The sequence below is a fragment of the Xyrauchen texanus genome, chromosome 2 (genome assembly GCF_025860055.1).
Source record: "Xyrauchen texanus isolate HMW12.3.18 chromosome 2, RBS_HiC_50CHRs, whole genome shotgun sequence".
NCBI lineage: Eukaryota > Metazoa > Chordata > Actinopteri > Cypriniformes > Catostomidae > Xyrauchen > Xyrauchen texanus.
Window position 1 is genome coordinate 18,447,820 of NC_068277.1, and position 23,629 is coordinate 18,471,448.

Consider the following 23,629-nt stretch of genomic DNA (forward strand, 5'->3'; position numbering starts at 1 on the left):
CAATGCATTACAAACAAAAATCTAACCAAATTATGTTTAACTTATATTTAAATAGATAAAGCCAACATTTAATTTCACTTAAATTTTAAATTTCCATAGTTAAGATCCTGAACTACACCGGTGGCTACACCTTGGGACCAGCTGGTTAAAATAAATTGCAAAATGGATAAAGGATAAAATCAATTGATTGCAGATGCAACTTTGTTTATATTTTGTTATCTATGCAAAGAAATTCAAACATTGGAAGAGTGGCTCAAGTACTTTTTAGGGACAGCTCTTTGTGGTTTGTACTTTTCCGGCCTATTTGAAATTTGTATTGCAATACTTCCATTTTTGTTATATTCCTTATTACCAAGTCACTTTGGGTACAAGCTTCTGCTAAATGTAAAAGGGAAAAAATATATAAATACAATGTAATAATAAAGAGCGGATTTCACAGGTTTAAAATATTTATTAGGTTTAGTCAGCATTTACACATGGAGATATCAGAAAACTTTTTCTGTCATAACATAAATACCAAGGATCGCAAAGACAGAATCAGAGCAGCCGTTGCTGTTCTTCAACGGTCCACCTCACCAAACACAATGTCCTGGGTGCCTATGGGAAGAGACAACAATGTTTGAGAACAGAATCATAATGGGTATAAAGGACTAAGGATGTAGCTTAATAGTAAAGATGTTGCTTAACAGTACATTTCTATCATTAAAATAATGTTAACATGCTGGTGTACTGTAATATTACTTATAACAGTGTTTCCCCAAGGATTTATTTTCAGCAGCGGTGCTGTTGTGCACACATCCACAAGCCAGCAATGTCAGACCCGTATTAACGCGTTTTGGTCGAAGAATAGCTTAAAACGGGTCAAACTCAATTTCAGCCTGGGCCACATCAGGGTTTATTTGTGCCCTCAAAGAGCTTGTTGAAAATGTGGCACCAGCACCTGATTTGGAAGCACCCATGCATCACTACTCACTACCATGGTAAGTTACGATGGTTTCTATTTAAAGATTTATGGCATTTTTGTAATTAACAAACAGCAGTCTAAATACATTTAGAAACTTTTTTTTCTGCCACAACTACCATAGATAAAACAGTCCTGTTAGTGTTTCTACAGTAAATCCATGGTACATTTTTGTAAGTGTTGTGATCTGTGGATCTAGTTTACGTTTTCTCCAGTTTTCTTTGTCAGTGCCATTTAGAACGTGGAAGCTGTTTGTTTTAAACTAGTTTCATTCCTGAGACATGAGCTTCACAACAGACAATTATACTGATGTCACTTTTTTTCCCCGCAGAGGGAGAAAACATTGGCAGTGAATGGAAACACACCTGTTAAACGATCAAGAAAAACATTAAAAGAAAAGTGCTTTTGATCCATGCAAAGACCCAGGAAAGGGGTAAACAGGTCAGCACAAATATTGCCAAATTTGACTTTAGTGTACATTTACATATCCACGATTTATCTCTGTATGTCAGCAAGTCTGATGTGTGACTGGAGTGCACACACACCTACCGGTACAATAACGGAAACATCTCTCATTTAGAAGTTACACATTAGTTTGTCGTTTTCTTCTCTGATTTGGTCAAAATATTATAAAACTTCTGTGATGATCATGTCTGTATGAATGTAAGAGCTGCTATTAATTATATATATATATACATTAAATGAACCATGTGAAGTCCCAACAGTGGCACTCATAATTCAGCGCCACTGCAAATAGGGGAAACGCTGCTTGTACTTCCTCAGTTGAAAGCACCCACATACTTTCATAATGGCAGAACTGTTTTTAGCTGCATGTGGACAATCTTTATTTCATAGCAAATACACACCGTCTTATATAAGACGGTGTGTATTTGCTATGAAATAAGGATTGTCCATCTGCATGTGAGTTTTATATACATAAACAAAAAAAAGATCTATGTACTTTTATTTACACCTTACTTTCCTTTTTATTTGTTGTAATCCATTTTTATTTTAAGCATTAATTTCCTTTCATTTCCATTTCTTTGCTAATTTTTAAATGTGGTTTTTATTTGTCTTTTTCCTTCTCTTTCTCATGTCTTTGTAAAGTACTTACAAATTATCATTGTGAATGAAATGCACTTAATAAATAATCTTTCCTTGCCGTTCACTGACCAACATTTGTGATGTTTTGGTCAACATTTAATTACATTATACATTATGCTTCATAGATGTGCATTCAAACATGAAAATAAAAATGTATGAATTGAAGTTTCATAACACTTCTGAATATCTGAACATATAATAACTAATGATCTATTAAGCATTATATAATGTAATGTTTGATGAGTTATAAATGTTACTTACATTCTATAGAATGTCAACATAAAATGCAGTTCACCAATTTAACCAATATTGCTTCCTTAAGGTGACTTAATTCTGAGTGAAACAGGATATTTAACTAGAGAATTTTTTTTTTTAGGTCAGGACTTGAAATTTATCAGAGCATGAAAGGTTGCCTCTATATTACAGGTGGTTAGAGGGAAGAGGCAGAAAAATGCGGCTTGGTTTGGGCTCAGCCAAAAAGTAATGTCTTTGTAGAGCAAGTTCTCACATATTCATGAAAGATTACAAAGACAATCAATGGTGCACAAAAACACTAGAATGTGAAAACAAGAATGTGTAATAAAGTAAATAAGCTCATTTGGATTACATGTTGATTTTAATTATAATGTTTTCAAATAAATATGTAGGTGTTGTGCATTGCAGTGGCTTGAAAATCTCAACAGTTACTAAGAAACAGGCAGAACGAAGAGAAAAAATGAAACCCTTACCGATGATTGCCACCACATCAGCAAGCATGTGTCCTTTAGACATTTTATCCAAGCCAGCCTGAGGGTTGAAACGGATCACTTAAGTTTGTGCCATAACACCAATAATAAAAAGAGGAAACATGGGGCTGTTCTACCTCTACATGAGATTTATTTTGCTGAGTGCATTAAAAGCAAACTCTTATAGAAAATAAACTGAAAAGTCAGGTTTTTATTTGTATTTTTTACCAAGTGAGCAAATCCAGGTGCCTTGATCTTGCAACGGTAAGGTCTGCTGGAACCATCAGACACCAGGTACACACCAAACTCACCCTGCAGCAGAACACAATTTAGTTAGAAGGAAAAAAGTACCAAGACAAGTGCTCCCTCTAAACTGCATGCATGCATTCACAGCCGCACGCTTCTGACATTACTTCTGGGCAGACAGAAAACATTTTGTGCTGAAGGCAAATTCAAACATTTGTGAGGAAAAGCTAGTGATTTCAAAGCTATATACAGTGGCAAGAAAAAGTATGTGAACCCTTTGGAATTATCTGCATATGTACAAATTTGTCTTAAAATCTGGTTTCATCTTCATCTAAATTACAATAATGAACAAACACAATCGGTTTTAACTAATAACACAAATTATTGTATTGTTCTCATACATACTGAATACATCATTCAAACATTCACAGTGTAGGTTGGAAAAGTATGTAAACCCCAAGGCAAATTACACAAACTAATTAGAGTGCACAATTAGTTGCTAATTAGTTGCCAAACCTGGCTACCAATAATGAAACAAGACTGGAGGTGTGGGTTAGAGCTACCTTAAATAATAAAAAGTACCCAAAAATGTTGCATTTGCTTCACAAGGAGCATCTACTGACATGGACAATACCATGCAAAAAAAGAGAGATCTCAGAAGACCTACGATCAAGAATTGTTGATTTAAAGCTGGAAAGGGTTACAAAGATATCTCGAAGAGCTTAGATATTCATCTGTCAACAGTTAGTCACACTGTCTCTAAATGGAGATTATTTAGTACTGTGGCTACTCTTCCTAGAAGTTGCCGTCCAGCCAAGATGACTCAAAGACAACAATGAAGAATGCTCAATGAGGTAAAAAAGAACCCTAGAGTGACAGCTAAAGACTTGAAGAGAACTTTGGAACTGGATCCATCTATGTTCAGTTTATATATTCTCCAATCATATATTTAATCTGTATAATACAATATTTAATCATGAATTATTTTCTTAATCAAAACACTGTATACGTGTATGCCTATGTACATTACGTGTATGGATTTATATCAAATAAAATATATTATTTATTAATGTCACTATAAACATTCGAAATGTATAAATGTTAATACAAAATTATATATTTCTGCGCAGTTGGCCAAAGGCTCCACACATTAGAAATACGTTTTACAATACCACAAAAGACAAAAACCCAACAGTCCATACGTTTATACAGTTCAAAATCTCATAACTGCAGCACAAGATACCACCAAACATTGCCAATGCACAAGCATGTTTCTTGGAAACAGTGATGGTGTGAATATTAATGTGGTTCTATATATGCTCATCCATTACAAACTCACCTTTGGTGCCTCTACAGCTGTGTATGTGGCTCCTGGAGGAACCTGATAGCCCTCAGTGTACAGCTTAAAATGATGAATGAGAGATTCCATTGACATCTGCATAAAAGCAAATATGTCAAGAGACAAGAGGGACATTAGTGCACTAATGAACATGGACATGAATCATTTTCAAATCTTTTATCTAAAAGGTCACATCATAAATTTGTTTTGTGCTGCTGTGCCTTTAAGAAAATACTTGTTCATGTTCAATGAGAATCAGTGGTGTGCTGCTCTCTCAATTAGGAAGTGGGTTTGTTGGCATAATTTGACCTGTCCCATCGTTTAGTAACAGCCTCTTTGCAAAAACTGTATTACATTGTGAGAAGTTCAAAAAAACAAAACAGTACATGTGTCACCAAAACTTAAGAGAGGACCGAGCGATTTATAATGCTTTGGTTTCTGACAAAAAAAGTATTTTTCCAGCTAAAAAATGTTTTTTTTTTGGAGTGGGAGGAATTTTGGGGTTCTGAAAGTTGGAGCATGTAATCACAGTACAATGAATCCTTATATCGAATGAACAAGGACATTTTGATTCCTTTTTATAATCTTTCAAATTAAGCTTTTTTTAAATAGGCATTTCAAAATAATTACACGACTAGTTAAAGTATACAACTGCATTTTCTACACCATTGTTTTGCCATCTGAATGTGAGCTCAGCAAACAAATGGTTATCTTACCTTCATCTCAGATCTCTTGGGTGGGGCAACTTTAGCATCATCTACCTTGATTTCTCCAGCAGGCATTTTGTTGAGACTTTGTTGCATGATTCGCAGAGACTGTCTCATTTCCTCAATTCGACACAGATATCTGAACCAAGAGTTAATATTTGTCATTAATAATATGAATAAAGAGTACAAAATGTAGTCTGATGGCAAGTGGATATATTTTTTTAGGGATATCCCAATACTGATATAGGAATCGGGTCCGATACCACACTCTTACTTGTGCACATATAAATGCTCAGATACCAAAAACTGATACATGAATGTCAATGTAAACATTCAGCATAAGAATTAAAATCACGTCATGTCCTAGTGAGATTATTTAACTGCAAAAGTTGCGATTTAATTCGATTAATATATAGTTTGCATGTGCTGTGCACTTCAAATGTGAGTGCTTCTGAATAAGTGGAGCCGTTGCTCTGCTGACAAAGACACAGTGCTCTTACCTTTTTGAGATCCTTGACTCATACACGGAAAACATCATCATGAGCATCATGCACTTTTCGTAGCAGCTTTTTGCGGTTTAGTAATCACTTTGAGTAACATAGCCACCGGCTTTTAAGGATTGAGAAGCTACCATCATAGCAACACAAAACCTTCAAAATAAAAGCTCCACCAAAATAAAAGCTCAATTTAAATGGGAAAAGTATGACTGAAATTGATCACTAAACTGTTGATATGGAATTAAAATTTACCAGCATCGGGCTCTATCAGCGAGTACCAAAAAGGAAGTATCGGTACTCACTCAAATCAGGACATCCTTAATTTTTTTCTCTCTTTATATACACTAGCAGTCAAAGTTGGGACACACTTGACTGAATTTATGTTACTCTAAAGCTTTGCAAAAGTTAAAGGTTTATGCTTACATGCTGGAAATTAGTTTTGGGCAGACAAATATAATTTGGACCAAACAATGAAGAAAAAGCAGCCAAAAAGTGTCCTGTATTCACAGGAACTCCTTCAATACTTTTACTTTTATTAAAAACCATCCCAGGTGGCACCTCATGAAGTTTGTTGAAAGAATGTCTTGTGTGTGCAGAACTGTAATCTAGGCACAATGTGGCTACTTGGAAAGATAATTAAGGTAGTTTTGACTTGTTTATTTGATTTTTTGTCACAAAAAAAAAAACAAGTTACATTTTTCCATGTTATTTCATATTATTTCTGACTTTTGTATTATTCTGAAATGGAGAAAATGGTAATAATAAATAAAGGGTATGTGTCTTGACACTTTTGACTTCTATCTAATCTATATAAAAGCAATAAATATTTCTAATCTAATCTAATCAAGACACCATGTTACGCATTTTAGGTAACTAACTGGTTATTATAAAGTCGATTGTAGAATAATTCAAAAAAGTTTATATAAAACCAAACAACACAGACACTGAATTTTTGGTCAAATAGTTTAAACAAGTTTGACACATGCATCATTTTAAACAGCACATATATCACACCGCACAGCACCACACCACACATCACATGATACCATCTGCATGTGAAGTGAGAAAGCCAAATTGAGTATAGGACCAATTTATAAACTGTGGTTGCATTTAGATTTCCTGTCATTTTGAGCTTCCTGAAGAACTAGTCTAAAAGTCTATTTAATATTACACGTTTCACCAGAGAACATGCAGACATGTGCAGTTACCTGTCGTAGCAGTCGCCATTACTTCCAACAGCCACGTCAAACTCCACCTCATCATATTTGTCATATGGTTGAGACTTCCTCAGATCCCATTTAATTCCTGAACCCCTCAGCATCACTCCACTGAGACAGGGCCAGAGAGAGAAAGAGTTAAACGACAACTCTGAAGATAATCGCCCTAATCGCATTATAAAAAAGGGGTGATGGAGCTTCCTTCAAAAGACTATGCCATTAACCTGGATAAGATATTATTCAAATTTACTTGAACAGCAATATTCTCTTCAAACTGTTGTTCTGTTATGACAGTAGTTAACATGAAAGAAAATAAAAATAAAAACATTGACAGTTCACACTAATGTCCTCTATAGTACCCTCTTGTGGCAACATTGCGAATTCAATGCATCCTTGCATTGTGTTATGAATTGTGATCAGATACATTTATGAACTTAACTTATGAATTCGAGATTGCATAGCTAAAAATGTCTGTGTACACAATTGCGTAGAGAATGTTTCTGGCTTTAGAATATTCCATTTACTAGATACACTGTAGAATAACATCAATGAATAACTTCAGATACCTGAAGCCATAATTGAGAGCATCCTCTGCACCGATAACGCCGATGCCAACAGTTCTGTTCTTCCAGATACGATTGTTGGTCAGCATCTGAAGCAATGTAAATTATATTAATTTACACAACAAATATACATAACTGTCAATGGATAAAACATTACATCATCAAATAATTTCAAAAACTTTGCCAGTGAAAATTAGCTTTTTGTTTCTTTTATAATTTTATCAGCATAACAATTTGAGCTGGCAAGAACTTTGACCTAGACATTGCTTGACATTAACATTTGTCCGCTTCTCCGAGTCAAGTGTATTTTTAAAGGGGATTTTTAGTAACCTGATAAACCCTTTAATGCAGTGGTTCTCAACTGGTTTTGCTTCAGGACCCAGATTTTTTTACACTGGACATCAAGTGGCGACCCACCTGCCATCCACAACCCAGTCCGAATAGATTAGCGAACCCACCAGTTGAGAAATATTGCTTTAATGCATACCTTGGGTCTTTAGTGACCCAGGACCTCATTCCACCCCCTGTACCTCATCCATTTTTAGGTGTTATGTCCACACCTCTTTTGTATTCCTCATTATTTCTCTTCTGAAGTGTAAAAAATGAAAAAGCTTATGTAACTACTTGACAACCAAGTGTATAGGGTCCCTAGATAGGCAAGTGTTTTTTTTTTTCCGATTCCATAAATCATATTATGATGATTTCATATCCATGTAAGATTTCCATCACAGGAAATCCATTTCTTTGTTTATTACAAGATACATTAGTGCTATAATCATACAAGTGACTACCATATCACATGGATTTTCTGTGTTACAATGGTGAATTATCAATATTACATATGTGTGAACCAATAAATATTATACATGCCATTTCTTGCTCAAGGTGTGCTGATGTATCAGTGATTGACTTTATTGACATTTGACATTGCTATTTGACGAAGAAACAACATGGAAATAAACAATAACAAGTAACACATGAACAGTATTTTATGACTATTGTCATTGAGTGCACTTCTGAAATGTAAGTCAAGCATCTATTTAGACTCAATAAGTGACTGAGAAATATACTTTTACATAGCTTATGTAAAAGTATATTTAATGTGGCAGCTAGCTAGCTATATTACCTGGTTAAATATTGCAGAGCTTGGGGGCACAGTGGAAGTTTAATCGTCTTTCTGCACTGTGAACAGTGTCTTACAAAAGTAAAATTACGAAATTGTATGAATGCGTTATCTGGATGGTTTTCACATCATTTTGTAGCAAAAACTCTAGGCTACAAGATCCAGTTCTCAAAATTCTTGTGAACAAATTTTTAGTATGCGTTATATGGCCTTATGTCAATGACTTTTTGTTTTTTTCAAAAAATATGCATAAAACGTTATTTTCTCACATGTTGCTCACATATTATTGTAGCCCAGTTTTGCTGAATACAGTGTTATCAGACTTTAGCCATTAATGTGTTTTTAAGCAACTGAAAAAAGCACAAATGTCAAGGCATTCTCCAAAAATTTCTCCAAAGCCCAAAACACACTCAGACCCAGAGGGTTAAAGCTAATCAACTTGTCAGTTGTTGGAAGATTAGATCAACATCTGGACACAACTCTAGTGAGTGTCAAACTGAAAATATAAATCAGTAATTTTTTTTAAGAAACTGCGTGGCTAAGAAAAACATAATATATCAGTTGGCAAGATCTGTGGTATATTTATACATTTAGAACTGCTGTGTTTTGGACAACACACCTCCTCGACTTCATCAATGCGAATAGAGAAATTCTTGCACCATTCATAGATGTCGTCCATGAGACCAAGAGGCAAGTCCTGCAACAAACGTTCTCAGCAGGTTACCAGTTTATTCACTACAAGTAATGAATTTATTTTAGTTTGAATGGAAAAGCTTCACAGTAAGGGCCTTCGCAGTTAGAATATGTCTGTGTTGAACACAGCTTACCTGATGAACTCCACCAGGTCTGACATATGCAGCATGCATCCTGGCTCCAGACACTCGTTCATAGAACTCAAACATCTAAGATACAAATAATTATTCATTGTAATCTATGTTTCACAGAAATAATGAATAATTTTATATGTGGTACACTTATTGAAGGCACCCAAAACCAACACTTTAACTGTTATTCAGGTCTTACCTTCTCTCTCTCTTCAAACAACCAGAAGAAAGGGGTCATGGCTCCGATATCAAGGGCATGGGTTGTGATGCCCATGATGTGGTTTAAAATACGGGTCATCTCTCCATACAGCACTAGAAAGGCCATTTAACACTATTATAGAAGCAGCTGATGCAGAAGATGATTATATAAAATAAAGTATAAAGCAATTTTTTTTTGTTATTATTATTATTATTAACATCATCATCATCATTATTATTTGCAATTTAGGGAAATTTACCAAAGTGGACTTTAGGTTCTTGAGGGCTTCAATATAAAGAAACAGAGCAACGGACTTGGGCAGTTGTTATAACTTAAGTGCATTGAAGTGTACTTGTATAGTTAGAGAAATGTGTGAAAGATGGGTTTAGTGTTTTAGTTTCTCACCTCTGATCCACTGTGCACGGGGAGGAGCCTGAATGTTCAGCAGTTTTTCTATTGCGAGTGAATAGGCCTGCTCATTACACATCATAGACACGTAGTCCAGCCTGTCGAAGTATGGAAGTGCCTGCACTCAAACAAACAAACACATTACATGTTATAACTAGGGGTGTGGGTATCTCAGTGAGTATTGACACTGACCATCACCCCTGGAGACACAAGTTTGAATCCAGGGTGTGCTGAGTGACTCCAGCCAGGTCTCCTAAGCAACCAAGTTGGCCCGGTGGCTAGTGAGGGTAGAGTTACAAGTAGGGTTGCAACGGTATGAGATTTTCACGGTATGATAACAGTCTCAGAAAATATCAGGGTTTCACGGTATTACACAATTAGTATTATAAGTGAAAACAGAAGGGTTATTTTATTTATTTATTTTTGAGCAAACACTATTATAATTGAAACCATTTATTTTATTGAAGTAAGTGTTACACTTTTAAGAATGATGTGACATCCACTCTTGGTACATGTGTAAAAAAAGTCTCCCTTTTGAAAATAAATAAATAGAAAAAATAAGAAAGCTAACAGAATCATAAACATGATAAAAAAAATATAATGTAACTATAACATATTATATAACTCAAGCTGACTGCTCCTGTCTGTACCTTTAACTCAGTGCTTCTCAACTGGTTTTGCTTCAGGACAGATTTTACATTGGAAATCAAGTGTCGACCTGCCATAGATTAAACACAACCTGTACTTATTGTATCCTGGGTTGCATTTCCTTTTGTTGGATAGTTTTGTTCATGGTTTTCCAGAACAAGGACATGCATCAAGTGTCATTATTTTTGTTGATGTCAACAACAAAATCTACAGGAAGTTTTCTCTCCCCCTTTTAAAAATTGAAGAGCATATTTACTTAAATCAGCCCATTATTATTACATTATTATTGTTACCTAATATTACATATTTATACACATATTACACAGAAGGAAATGCTCCTCGTTACCATGGTTAGGTCAGTGTGCTAGTCTTAAATAATAGTAATGATAATAAATTAATGCATTTATGAAAAATAAATACTAGTTGAAACATCTTGAAACTTTAACTAAAACTGCCACTGTTGATATAAAATGAGGTCTAATAGATTATTTCATATGAAACTGAAACATTGTCAAAACAAAAGTTTTTTTTACTCCTGTAAAATCCTGAAACAAATTTGTAAAGGTGATTATTAATATTGGTAACTATTTTGGTAAAGGGGACACATCAGGCTTTAAGTGGAGCATAGGGGGCCACATTGTATTGCTTTTGAGATACAATGTTATGCATTGATTTGGTTTTTGTATCTTTATGCCCAGAAATAGTTGTGTATCTGTGAGATTATTCTGCAATTGCCTAAAGTATTATATTGCTCTACAAAGATAGATACTTTTCTGTCAGGCATTAAATGACAGACTAAAGGCAGAGATTCAAAATTTATTTAGCCATCTCTACTTCCCTGTTCATTTATTATTCAGTTTTAATAATAATAAAAAAAAAAATTAAAAATTATAGAACTTTATGTTTGTCGCAGAGTGCGAGTTTACTTATTTGTTTTTCTGAAACTTTACCCATTTACATGCTAAAAGAGTAATGATGCGGGTCTCCTCAATGGATTGACTGAGCACACAACTGAATAACACAACTGCATGAATATTATAAATGATTACTGCAAGAGTTAGATGATACAGGTGCGAAGGGACTTCAACATTTGACACACACACGTGTCCTGAGTTGACACACACACACACACACGTGTCCTGAGTTGCACTTTAATTACTGTCACTTTATAACTGTCTGCTACCTCAAAAACTGCTATGTGCATAGAACACTATCTCATAGTATGTTATATTTACGTTTTTAGAAACTGTCATCTTTTTGCACTACTGAGTACTGGTTGGCGCTGCACTGTGTCTATTGTCCTGTTCATTGTCAGTAATTTGTTGTACTGTCCCGTACTTTGCACATGTACTTTATATAGGTATTTTATATAGGTATTTTATTTCGTTGTGTAGTCTCATGTGGTCCTGTGTTGGTCCTTTGTTGTTTTTATGTAGCACCATGGTCCTGGAGGAACGTTGTCTCGTTTTGCTGTGTACTGTACTAACTGTATATGGTTGAAACGACAATAAAAACCACTTGACTTGACTTCTAAATTGCACAAATACAAAATTAATTTACATATTCTTCTCTGGCTTGTTTTTGCTCGCATGTCAATGATTACCCCTCCATGTGTCAATGATGCCGAGAACTACTTTTATATTTAACGTAATCACTGAGGTTTACCTGCAAAATAAGTAGCACCAAATATCACAAGCAGCCTCAAGAATGGACACAGAGTAGCCATATAACAGTTTTCCTTGAGTAGATTATTGCACTACAGATCGCCAAGTTTGTTCAAAGGAGAAAGCCAGATATAAATAGCGCACTCACATGCATGGTTGCCAGATTGCACAAAATAAATATTACATTAGGCGGAATATTTCCAATTTGCGCAAGTATAAATCTCAAACTGGGAGTGTTTCGTCTCTTATCTGGCAACCCTGAGCATGTTAAACGCTTGTGGAGACACGTTAGGTCCCAATGCAAGTTAACTGAAATATCCAATGAAAAATAAAAACGCTTTTACAACAAATGAGTGGGCCGAGTGCTTTAGCTGTTTGCGAGATTATCATTAAATCTATGTCGGCAGTCCTAAATAGGCCATCACTTGGGCGGCCGCCAAAATATCTTCAATGGGACAACAATGGCATTGCTCTTTCCCTGCTATCCTTGACCCATTTCGAATAGACCAGTTGAGAAACACTGCTTTAATTCACACGCTCTCATGTCAGAGCCCCTCACCTCTCTCAGACGTTTTCACGCATGCGTGCGTCGCAAGTTGACGAGTCTTACAGGCAGACAAGGAATAAAGGAGATGCGCACGCGCATATGAGATTCTCCGTCCGGCTGCATTTTTTTCTCAATACCGTAGATAAGCAAATGTACATGGCATGATAAGTCAATTTTCAAACCGTGGCATACCGCTGCAACCCTAGTCACAAGGGGTAACCTCTCAATGTGGCGCATGGTAAGTTGCGCATGGATCGCAGAGAGTAGCATGAGAATCCCATGTTCTGGAAGAAATCCTCACCGACCAAGGCACAAGGTTTGTGTCACGTACACTACAAACTTTATGAATTCAGAATCAGAATCAGCTTTATTGCCAAGTATGCTTACACATACAAGGAATTTGTCTAGGTGACAGGAGCTTCCTGTCTACAACAATACAAACAATACCAAAAACAGCAGTTGGGGAAATTGTTGGGGATTAAATCGATCCGCACCAGCATTTATCACCCTCAAACTGACAGGCTGGCGGAACGGTTTAATCGCACCCTGAAAAACATGATTCGTAAGTTCGTACAAGAGGATGTTAGAAATCGGGGGAAATGGAGGAACCCCTTTCATTTGCAGTCAGGGAGGTCACGCAAGCCTCAATGGGGTTTTTCCCCGTCGAGTTCCTGTATGGACGCCGGCCCCGCGGGGTGCTTGACTTCATACGGGAGGAAAAATTCAGTACGTCCTTGATCTTCGAGCAAAGCTACACACAAACTGGGTTGGTTATCACAACAGAACTTGCTCAAAGCTCAAGAGACACAAAGCTGGCTCTATAATGGGGTGCCCAGCTAAGGGAATTTGCACTGAGGGACAAAGCACTTGTTATACTCCCCACATCAAGCTCGAAATTACTAACTTTGAGGTTACACGGTGAGTCTGGGACCTCAATTATGGAGAGAGGCGGTCCCCATGTCCATGGCGACAATAGTCCCGTAGAGGGTGGAGCTTGGGCCAGAGGTGAAGATTAAAGTCGATCCATTCACCCGGTCCCTTGTGGAGACCACCTCTCACCGTCCCAGCTCATGGAGGTGGCCAGTTTGCAAAAAGAGTTTCCGGATGTGATCTCTCCTCTTTCCAGTTGTACTAACCTCATACAGAACCTTATAGAGACCCCACTTACCAGAGAACAAGGAAAAAGGTGATTCGGGACAAATTAGAAGCAATGCTCGAAATGGGGGTAATAGAAGAATTATTGTACCTATGAGTGACAGGTCAGTCCGGTTCGGTGTTGATTACCGGAAAGTCAACGCAGTGTCTAAATTTGACGCGTACCCAATGCTCGATCGTTGGTGAGACTAAATTTTCCTCGACACTGGATTTAAGGGATATTGGCTGATCCCCTTAGCTCCATTATCCTGAGAAAAAAAAACAGCTTTTTCCACACCATTCGGATTACACTAATTCCTCACTCTTCCGTTCGGGGTTCCCGCCACGTTCTAGTGCCTAATGGATAAGATTCTCAGGCCACACGCCGCTGCCTACCTTGATGACATTATCATATACAGTAATGATTGGCAGAGGCTTATACAGCATCTAAGAGCTGTGCTGCAGTCACTGAGGCGAGCGGGACTCACAGCAAACCCGAAAAATTGTGCAATTGAGCGGGTGGAAGTACGATATCTGGGCTTCTACTTGGGACATGGGCAGGTATAACACCAAATTGATAAAACCGCAGTGATAGCAGCATGCCCACGTCCCAAGTCCAAAAAGGAGGCAAGATAGTTTATGGGGTTGCTGGCTATAACAGAAGTTTTGTGCATAATTTCACTGATGCCAGCCCCTTGACTGATCTCATTAAAAATGGGGTGTCAGATCCAGTCCAGTGGACAGAGGTGTGCCAACAGGCTTTCACAAGAGTGAAATCTGCACTCTGTGGTGGGCTGCTCCTACATGCTCCCAAGATCTCTCTCCCCTTCATTTTACAGAGAGACGCATCAGAGGGGGGATTGGGGCCATACTCTCACAGGAGGTGGAGACTAATACAGCACGATCGAAAAAGAGTGTCTGGCCATCAAGTGGGTGGTCCTAACACGCCGCTATTACCTAGTGGGGCGGGCCTTCATCCTCCACTCAGATCACGCCCCGCTTCAGTGGCTCCAACGCATGAAGGATACCAATGCGCAGATCACTCGTTGGTACCTGGCACTTCAGCCCTTCTGGGGCTGGGCATGAGTCAGGTGGTGGGGGTATGTGGAGTGGGACGTGGTCATATGTCTGTCACTGGGGAAAGAGGAAGTAGTAAGGGCCAACATGATTAATGATGTGTAACACCTGTGTCTCCTTATAGTGACGATGGAAATGGGCTTGAAAAGGCTGCAGAGAATGCCGGAGAGACAGAGAGAGAGTCCCAGTCACACAGACCTGCCATATCGTGAAGCTAAATGCTGCAAAGTTGCTAATCTTAGATATTTATGAGTTTAGGTTGTCTTATGTCTGTGTGTTCACAAAATAAAGGCATTTTTGTGTGTTTGCTGGGATTCAAGGAAATCTGCAGTATTTAGTCTTACGTATTCATGTCAGCAACTAGGCTATTCACATGGCAAACAAGGGTTCGTCACTACATATTTGTAATATTTGATAAGACACTAAGTTTATACAAGATAAAAACTGTAAAATCTTTTCAGATGGTACTAATGGCCACATTTGCCATTAAGTAGAACATGGAAGAGAGAAGATAAAGTTGTATATTTTAAGAACATATGTAGTAGAGCACTCATGCACTCAATGAATGATGTACAATTTTCTTAAGTGTATACAGACTGATGGGACCATTCTGCGATTGCTTGAAGTTTTGCTGCAAATTTTCTATCATGTGTTAGTAAAACTGAATAAAGGCTGAATATAATTATGAATTGTTTATTTTACCATACTTCAAAGCAGTGGTAATTTGGTATTCAATTTAACACTCTACATCAAGAGTCTGGTTTAATAGAAAAATTAAATAAACATTAATTATAGACTAAAAGATTGTTTTAATGTTTGCTGCAAAGTAGATGAAGTGGTTTTATTCTCAAAACATCAACCCGTTTACACGCTCATGGGTCATGATGTGGGTCTCATCAGTGGTATGTTTGGCACCTCATTCAGTACACAACTGAATAAAACAGGCGGCATGACTGATAAATGATTACTGCCAGAGAACCATTCTCATACAGGTGTATGCTGCGTTCACACCGGACGCGAATAGCGCGTCAGGCGCGAGTGATTTCAATGTTAAGTCAATGCAAAGACGCGTTACGCGCGTAAAAAATTCCTGCGCCGCGGTAGACGCGAATACGCCTCATTTGCGCGTGAAGTTCGCGGGAATTGAGCGTCTGGCGCATTACACGCGAATGGTGCATTTTGTGCATTCACGCGTTTGACGCGAATTCGCGTCTGCCGCCCGAGTTGAAAAATCTGAACTTTGGCGTCAATTCGCGCCGCGTTAACCAATCAGGAGCCTAGCTGCCTGCTGTCACTCAGGAGGTAAAGTGACGTAAACTTTCATTATTATTGTAATGTAAAGACAACCAACATTAGTGTCTGGACAGTGTTGAATAAGGAAAAAAGCACAGGACAGGTTAATTACTTTTGGAGGCTGGCTCCATTTATCATCAAAACAAAAATAAATAAATAATTTAACCTGATATACTACCATGGAAAACCTGACATTTTTAAAAAGTCTCAACTTAATAAATGTGCATGTTGTGGACCTGACATCCTGGAACTGGGGCTGACAACCTGGGAAAAAAAAATACAAAATATAATAATAATGGACTATTTTTAGATAGTTTAGCTCTTTATAGGTTTGTGGGTGGCTCTTAAAAGAGCCGTTGTGGGGAAGTCATGAGGAGGACTTCAAACGCTACTCCGTCGGCTGCCATGGTACTGCTCCCTCCGCCGAGAAGTGTGCCATGAAGACATCCCTCACCCGGAGTGCCTCTCTGGAGGAGTTGTTGGCCGCAACCCGACCCAGACCTGGCAGTGGCTCCTCTCCAGCATGTCCCGCGCCCCTCGCTGGTGGACCCAAGTACGGCGACGACGACCCACACGCCGCTGTTCTGCTCTCCAGAGCAAATACAGAGCGGTGACTCTCTCCACGAATGCTCGATCAACATCAGCCATCTTGTAAAAAGATGGCCGTCATCGGATTTCGCCTCCGACGCGCGTCACGCGCGTAAATTTCGCTTCAAACTTTTGTTTTTTACGCGCGTCAATTTCGCTCTTGACGCGCGAATGGATTCAAAGTGGTCAAGCGTATAACTAGACGCGGTAGGCGCGAATTTGACGCGCTATTCGCGTCCGGTGTGAACGTAGCATAAGGAACAAAGAACAAACATGTTCCGATGTGTGAACGATGCGAATATCTATTGGGATTTTACTTAAGTTCATCACTGAAAAGGTTTGCTCACAGACTTGGCACTAAACAGCACACACAGCCTTGCGAATGGACAGAGTGACTGCATCACTTTTCTTTGAGCAAAATATTGCACTATTGAGCACTACAGTTTTTATTTATTTTTGAAAAGGAGAAAGCGTACACTTGCATACATAAATATAAATCTCTGATTGGGGTGTTGCATCTATTATCTGGCTACCCTGAGCATGTTAAAAGCTTGTGGATTCGCAATGAGCCTCCAAAGCCAGATAAATGAAAGACATAATAAAAAAACATTCATGATAAATCGGCCCACGGGCAGTAGTTTGCCCTGGTCTGCAATTGAGGGTGCTTTAAGTTTCATTTGAGGCTGCATAGCATGAATGCTTTAGACCACAGTCCTAATCATGGTCTCTTCTAAAAGAAGACCTTTAGGAGTTTTTTTTGGTGAAGTGAAAGCAAGCAGCAATATAACTGAAATTAAAACAACATTATAGAAGTTTAAGTTTATTTTAAAGAAAATAAACTGCACTTAACTTGCAAAAAACAGCCCACAGAGTTCCTGCCAGTTAAGAGGTTCTAAACAAGCCATTTCAAAGTTGTAAAAAAACATCAATGACTGATATGGACAGTCGTTAAGTTGTGATTCTTACCTTAATATTGCTCTTTTTCTGCTCCTCTTTGTGCTGCTTCCTGCACCTGATAATTTTGTTCTTTTTTCACTCATTTTGTCCACATATGAAAAGTATCCCATTATAATATAAACGTGTAGCGCTAGTGCTCAATAGATGGGTAGAGGGGCGCACATGCGTCACGGGAGGGTGCACTTTGACAGAAAAAATTGACAGGTGGTTGTACTGCTAAACTGAATTAAAGTACAAAAATAATACATGCGTTTGTGTCATTATTTCTGTGAGAACATCGTTTCACACATTTGTGACTATTTGTCTGCAACTTTGAATTCAGAACATAGGTTTTTTTTATTACTGTCTGCGAGTGCAGATTGCAAAATTCAACTTCAGATTTTTTTTACGTTTGCAAATTGGGGCTGTGAGTGTACATTTCAAATTACAAGTACAAATATTTATTGTACAAGTTTTCAAATTAAAATTTCCAAGCTCTTGAGTTTTACTACTTTTTAACCTTAAAAATTCACATTTCCTTAAGTGCTTGCTAATGATATACAGCATGCAGTGAAATGAACTCTGTGCACTGTCGTCTTCCCCACTACACAACTCAATCACTGGAAATCGGAATATTTTCTAGTCAGAATTTTTTTTGTTGCATATACAAGTGATTTCCTCGCAATTTAGAGGCCTGTTAAGGATATGTAATTCAGTGAGCAGTGGATGGCAGTTGTCCATCAGGATGTGTATTCTGCATGCAAGTACCTGCAAATAAGTCTTGTACTCAATGAGTTTCTCAGTGCCACGGTGCAGCAGGCCAATGTGAGGGTCACATTTCTTCACCGACTCTCCACTCAGCTCCAAAACCAAACGCAGCACTCCATGAGCTGCCGGGTGCTGAGGACCAAAGTTGATGGTAAGGTTGGACACCTCCTTCTCTGCTGGTGGGTCCTTGTCTAAAAAAAAGACAAAGATGTTGTTGGTCTAACTTGCTGATTGTTTCCATACATATGGTATGGTAGTTACTTTGTCAAAGCAATACAAACCATTCCAAGGTGGAGGTACCCATTTCTCAGTGATGACACTGGGATACATGACAGCTCCAGCATACTGCTCCGCCCACTCCACATCTGGCTGCCATTGCTTGAGCCTGAAAATCAGGAACGAAAATAATGTGTTGTCACTGATTTGCATTAAAATGGCATGTAACAACGAATGCACATAGATGTGCACTCAGGCTTTTTCTTGTTATATTACTTTCTGATGTCTTTAAGAAAAGATGTTCACGTTTGAAAAAGTTACAAGCCTAAAGAAAGTATTGACACTTTTGCACTTACAAATACATAAATGTGACTGAATTAGATAACAAAATACGACACCTGGAAACAAATAATTTTGAACCTTTCTCAGAACTGACTTAGATTTTTTTTGCCATGTTTGCAGTTACTTTTAAAGGGGTCATATAATGGTACATGCACTTTTTCAAGTTGATTGTACTGAAATGTGTGTTGGCTGTGCCTGTACACAACCATCCTATTATGATAAAAATCCATCCAGTGTTTTTGTTTTAATCTCCTTATATATTTTCCCCTGCCTCAAATCGAGCCGTTCACGGTCGGACGCCCCTCCCAGGATTGTTGATTGACAGCAGTGTTTCAACACAGACCCGCCCTCGCTCGTGAGCGAGCTGTCAATCATAGTCCGTCATCATTGTTGATACACTGGAGCAGAATGGCGCCTAAGCGATTGTGGTGTCCTGTTCTTCGGTGTAATAACGAACACAGCAGTCATTTTGATGTTCCTAAATCTGAACCGCTGAAGACGCAGTGGCTGAGTTTTGTTTACGATGGGAATATTCCCCACGAGCAACGTCAATGCATTCATGTTTGCGCGAATCATTTTTCACCAGACTGCTTTATAAACGAGGGTCAGTATAAAGCTGGTTTTGCTAAGAAGGGGCGGGGTGACCAAAGCTCATTATCATTTAAAGTCATATGCACTGAAACGGCGTGCTGAAAACAGAGCTGTTTTGAGCAGGTAAAATTAGTGTTTTCTTAAAATACTAATGAGAATTTTTAATAAAAGTATATTACAAAGTTTTCATTTAGACCCTAAAGATTCATATTAACTTGTACAAAAATGGCATTATATGACCCCTTTAACAAACTGGCCCCAAGGTTAATTTTAGTGCAATTATAAAGTGAATACCCCTAAGGTTCACACAGGTGTCCTAGCAGGGTAACCACAAGTGTAGGTCTTCACGGACATGTTTGATAACCACAGTCTTTTGGAAAAGATACTGTTAGCCTAAATGTTGAACATTATCTACGAAGTTTTACAATTTAAAATTAATAATAAATATCTTTGTGAAATTATTTACTTGCAAAGTGACCATCTTTCTTTATATTAAATTATGCTTGGTTTGATGTTTTGTTTCTAATGCAATGGCATCCACACAAGTGTGGCTTATGTCCCAATACTTTTTGGGGCCACTATTTAGAGCAGATGTGCAAAAACTTTTTCCTATGAAGGGCCAAAATTCAAACTTGATTGAGGGCAATTGGTCAAATGTAAACGTTGCAAATGTAAATCAAACCATATTATTTTAAAATTAAATATTATTACTACAAAACACACAGAACTCTAAAATTAAAATCTTCAAGTGTCCTATACTTGCACAAAGCACAATTGATTTCAATATAATTTGTATGTATGTTGTGTCTCACTCATTTGTGAGTCACTTTGTATAAAATGTCTGCTAAACGACTAAATGGAAGCATCTCTTATAACATGTTTACTGTCTCTTTAAGAACAGCGCATCTCCTCACATTGAACACACGATAGTTCTGTGCAGTTTTCGAGAGATGAAGATACAATGGCAAAATGTAATACTATCAACCCGGAGTTTGAATCCAAGCAACCAAACTGGCCTAGGGAGGGTAGGGTAGATTCAAATGGGGTAACATCCTTGTGGTCGTGATTAGTGGTTCTCGCTCTCAATGGGGCGCGTGGTAAGTTGTGCATTAACTGACTGTCTCAGAAGTGGAAGTAACTGAGACTTATCCTCCACCAACCGGTTTAAGGTGAGTAACTGTGCCACCACAAGGACCTACTAAGTAGTGGGAATTTGGGCATTCCAAATTGGGAGAAAAAGGGGATAAAATAAATTAAAAAAAGAAATACTGCAGCAATCTGTTTTGTGGCAGATAGTTGCAAGAAAACAATATATCCTCATGTTTCACAGTATTACAGTATGATGCACACCGATGTTATACACACCCTAAAACGGGGTTTAGTCAGAATAAGAAGATGAAATATGAAGAATTAGTTTACTGCATTACTGTTTTTGTCCAGTTGGCAGGGCAGAAAGGGATTTGAGAGTACTGGTCTGTTCATTATAGTGCTTGTCATAATGTTGTGCAGTGTTTGGAGTGAATGGAACTGTTGTTTATGTTTAAATGCTCCCTCATCTGACTTTATCAAGCCTGCTTCACAGGTGTGCTTCAGTAGTCGCGTTCACTTGAATACGAAATGCTGCACATTGCATAGTGTGCGTTCAAGCCATATTTCACTTCAGATGACTGTACGCACTGTTCCGCCAAGTCCACTTTCTTGACACTGCTTCAATTCCCATTCCGTTTTAAACCAACTTTGGAGCAGGCTAATCATAGTGAAGATTTTGGGGTGGCACTTGGGATGGTCAATGGAGCAAACTTTCAGACAGCATGTTTTTAAAGGTCATTGATGCATGCATATAATTTTTTATTTTTTTTTATTAAATAACTCATACCTTTCAAATAATCTATAGTTTTTCTAATGCAAAAATACAACAAAAATGTTAAAACAAAGATTAATTAAAAACAAAGAACGGCATCAATGCCAAATATATATATATATATATATATATATATATATATATATATATATATATATATATATATATATATTCCCCTTTCCCCTCTTGTCATCTATGGCAATGCGGGCCAAATAAAAGGTCATCACCGTCCAACTTTGGCCCGCGGGCCCTAGATTGGGCACCTCTGATTTAAAGTTACAGATGTTGGGTCGTTTGATTTGGAGGATTGTTTCATACCGTGTTAAGCGACGGAGCTGTTCAAGAAATACGATCTGACATTAAATCAGGAATTCTCTGTGATATTAACAGATTAATACATAGATAATTAACATGTCTCGGTTTATTTACTTATCATATATCATCTGTAACGGGGTCAAGAACATTTTCTTCCACTGACCAATCCACGGAGCTAAAAAACACTTACAAAAAAAACCTTTTGGTAAATGAGTGTTTAGTAATATTATAAAACACACGTCAAAGTCGCCGCAACACAGGTTATCTAATCCTTACAACAGCGCCAAAAACAACCAATATCGAACTCAAAATATGCACAAATTAGACTATATTGATGACTATAAAGGTTTCACCTCTTCTGAAGCAGAGCACAGGCTGGAGTGCTGATGTTACTGTTTAATATTGCTGAAGGACGTCCGAGCCTGGAGAGCGACCTCAGCATTGTCGCCGCCATCTTTCCCGCTGTCCACTAGATCCTTCTGCGCTTCTGTCTGCACTGTGGATGTATTTAAAAGGGATCTGGCGCCATCTGGCTGTAGGGAGGTTCAATTGTAGGTTCAGTGCACATTATGTCAACGTACAAATAGCCACAAGATGTCGACAGACTCTTGTGTTTGGTTATTGTTACATTGATTGAGGCAGCCATTCCTGTAATGATATTCAGTTGCAGATATTGTGTGTATTGTGGTTAACGTTTAATGTGAATATAATGTATTTTTGGGAGGGTTCATTGTTTAATGCGTCCCTTTGTAGATATCATAGCCCTGACTCTGATGGGAGTGGGCTAGACAAGAGATTATTTAGACCAAGATGAAGCACTTGTATTAAAATAAATGGGGGAAATTGGTACAGCAGTTATGCAGGTGTTGTAATCCAACTGAAACTATTTAGCAGAGAAGGGCCACTTCTATTAAAATTAATGGAAGAAATTCGAACGCTCAACCAAGAAGCTCTGAACACCCAATGGTCAACAGATGTAGGAATGAAGTCCTGCCTTCCAGGTAAAAGAGCCAATCACCTTTTAGAAACAGATATCGCCTGTCAATCAACTCTTATCACATTAAATAAGAAGGGAATATTGCGTTGCTTAGCATAGTATGAGGTTAAGAATTACAATTTATAATTCCAGTATTATCATATTTTATTGCTGATTTGAAATATGTAATTTGATCACAATCTTGACCAAACGTTTTAGAGATTTTGATATTTCTCCATTCAAGTAGCTAGGAGCTGCACACTGGCATGACTGGAAATAGAGCATTCCAACAATGGTCGAAAGTGGACTGACTTGCTAGAAAACCTTTGAAAACCTTTGTCCGCCTGTGAAATAGAAAGCAACAGCCTGGTTCTGGAAGTAAAAATCCCATTAATTTATCACATAGACAAATTGATTTTCAATGATAACTTATAAACCTTTAAAGATCTACAAAGTTGATCATTGATGGTATATGCTTCCGTTGAAGCCATCCGTCTGCGTTAACTTCATTATTATCAAATCGTGTTTGATAGCGGAATTCATGGTAAACAACTACTTTACCCATGGTACATCAGAGAAATATCCACCAATCAGAGAACCGCATCCAATAAAACCCATGAGGTGTGCTTCGTAAGGACCGGCGCTCCCATGATGTAATCGAGTCGATCTCCCTTCACCCTTAAACTTCTTCTATAGTTGTACATATTGAGATATTTTGCAATAAAAGTGAAGTATATTGTTTCTATACTTATAAACAACA

At 37.8% G+C, this 23,629-nt stretch overlaps 1 protein-coding gene across 1 annotated transcript; it reads right to left on the reverse strand.

The window, feature by feature from the left end:
- Positions 1 to 431: 431 nt before the first annotated feature.
- On the reverse strand, positions 432 to 22,387 carry ndufs2 (NADH:ubiquinone oxidoreductase core subunit S2). The gene is made up of 14 exons (XM_052091744.1): positions 22,247 to 22,387; positions 18,850 to 18,953; positions 18,569 to 18,759; positions 9,911 to 10,031; positions 9,506 to 9,618; positions 9,310 to 9,384; positions 9,102 to 9,179; positions 7,363 to 7,448; positions 6,788 to 6,907; positions 5,092 to 5,221; positions 4,376 to 4,471; positions 3,019 to 3,102; positions 2,794 to 2,851; positions 432 to 597 (listed from the first exon to the last, which is right to left on the reverse strand). The coding sequence occupies exons 1-14, from the start codon at positions 22,345 to 22,347 to the stop codon at positions 560 to 562; spliced, it is 1,395 nt and encodes a 464-aa protein (XP_051947704.1). The 5' UTR covers positions 22,348 to 22,387; the 3' UTR covers positions 432 to 559.
- Positions 22,388 to 23,629: the final 1,242 nt, after the last annotated feature.